The sequence below is a fragment of the Anticarsia gemmatalis genome, chromosome 10 (genome assembly GCF_050436995.1).
Source record: "Anticarsia gemmatalis isolate Benzon Research Colony breed Stoneville strain chromosome 10, ilAntGemm2 primary, whole genome shotgun sequence".
NCBI lineage: Eukaryota > Metazoa > Arthropoda > Insecta > Lepidoptera > Erebidae > Anticarsia > Anticarsia gemmatalis.
In genome coordinates, this window is record NC_134754.1 from 3,118,518 (window position 1) to 3,120,118 (window position 1,601).

General features: G+C 35.8%; 1 protein-coding gene across 1 annotated transcript; it reads left to right on the forward strand.

Moving 5' to 3' along the window:
• Window positions 1-482: 482 nt before the first annotated feature.
• On the forward strand, window positions 483-961 carry LOC142975887 (uncharacterized). Its single transcript, XM_076119013.1, has one exon. It carries the CDS (start codon window positions 604-606, stop codon window positions 805-807), a length of 204 nt encoding a protein of 67 aa, XP_075975128.1. The 5' UTR covers window positions 483-603; the 3' UTR covers window positions 808-961.
• The last annotated feature ends 640 nt before the right edge of the window (window positions 962-1,601 follow it).

Below are 1,601 nucleotides of genomic sequence, written 5' to 3' on the forward strand. Positions count from 1 at the left end.
TCTGCATTTACTTAAATCTCGAAAAACAAATAACTCTGTATTCCAAGAACTAATAAGATCATCTGTTATTATTCTTATTTACTCTGTAAACAACAAAAACAAACAACGAACCATGTTTCATTATCTACCATAAAATATTCATAAAACAACATACCAACAACTAATCATTTTCAACTACTCCTAAATTTAAAATTGTATACATTGCCGGTTTAACCAGAAAATCTCAGCAAATCATTAGTTTGAATCGCGCAATGTATGCAAATATAGTCTCAAATATCTTTGGAATAAATACAGCTGCATAATTTCCTTATAAACATGGATTAGTTTATACACATATATGACCGGCACGCGTTAGCGAAGTGCAAAGTTTATACACAGACAAGTGTGTCACCGATACCGCACTTCGTCACAAGTAACGTGTTGTGGTACCTTTATCAGTCAGACGCGGCGCACGTGCCCACCACTATATAAACGACCGCATCTACTCCACTACATCAAACACAACTTAGCTCTCGTCTGCTAAACAACTCTTCATAACAAATTACTACTACAGCGTGAAGCTGTGTTGCTTACTTTGTATACTACAAATTTTAATTTTCGGAGATGGACAAACGCCAACTCATCGGCAGTGCCACGAGGTACATTGCGGGAAGGAACGCGGTGCAGACCGTGTACTGGAGAAAGTCGGCGGAGAACGGGACCGGCCTCGTGAAGACCACAAGGATGACCTTCTTCGGAAAGAACGAAGGCCCGAACAAAGTTGATAGTGCTGAAATGTTCGCGAGAGTACGAGAAAGGTACTCGTAGGAAGGATCACCTCCTACCTCCGCTTTCGACTGTGATAGTTCTCTAGAATAATTGTATTTAAGTTCTAGTATTAAGTTCCAGTGAATGTTGTGCGTGCTGAGTGAGAAAACACCAATTGTACAAATTATAATTAATATACGCTATTATTATTGAATATTTTCTTTTTATTTACTGTCTATGGGTCTATTGTGTATTATGTATTGTATTGTCTTTGTTATATAAACAGGGACACTATCCATTTAGTGTTTCTGAAGGCCATTGTTTGGTCCCTTTCCTGTGAAAATCTAGGTGGGCTTAAAATATTCTAAGCATTCAATAATTCAATGTCCAGTCCAGACTAAGCATCTATACAAATGGGCATCTATACAAATTCAGGAATTACAAACGTCTATAGAAATTGGGTCACCAAACAGTTTTGAAGGCAGTCTATTTTATCACAGGAAGTTTGACCAGACTTAGCGGCGCAGATATGATAATTTAGTCTAGTGATACTTATCATATCCATTTACAGCCGAAGATTACCAAGGTATCTGTTAAAAAAGATTATTTCGTCCTGAGCCGGATTAAACCTTAATATATTATCAATTTATCACAAGATACAAGAGTTACATCCTTAACGCTTATATTGAGAACGATTATAGACATTATAGATATATTTTTACTGAAGGATTTAGAACCAATTAAATGATACTATCGGTACACACACGATAAATTTATTGCAAAATATAATTAAAAAGTGGATCACAGTAATCAAGTAAAGTATAAAGTATTTATAACCTTTTCCTGTAAAAAAG

What these genes read in the sequence shown, in the direction of transcription:
- LOC142975887 (XM_076119013.1), top strand. Translation starts at nt 604, where the DNA reads ATGGACAAACGCCAACTCATCGGCAGTGCCACGAGGTACATTGCGGGA.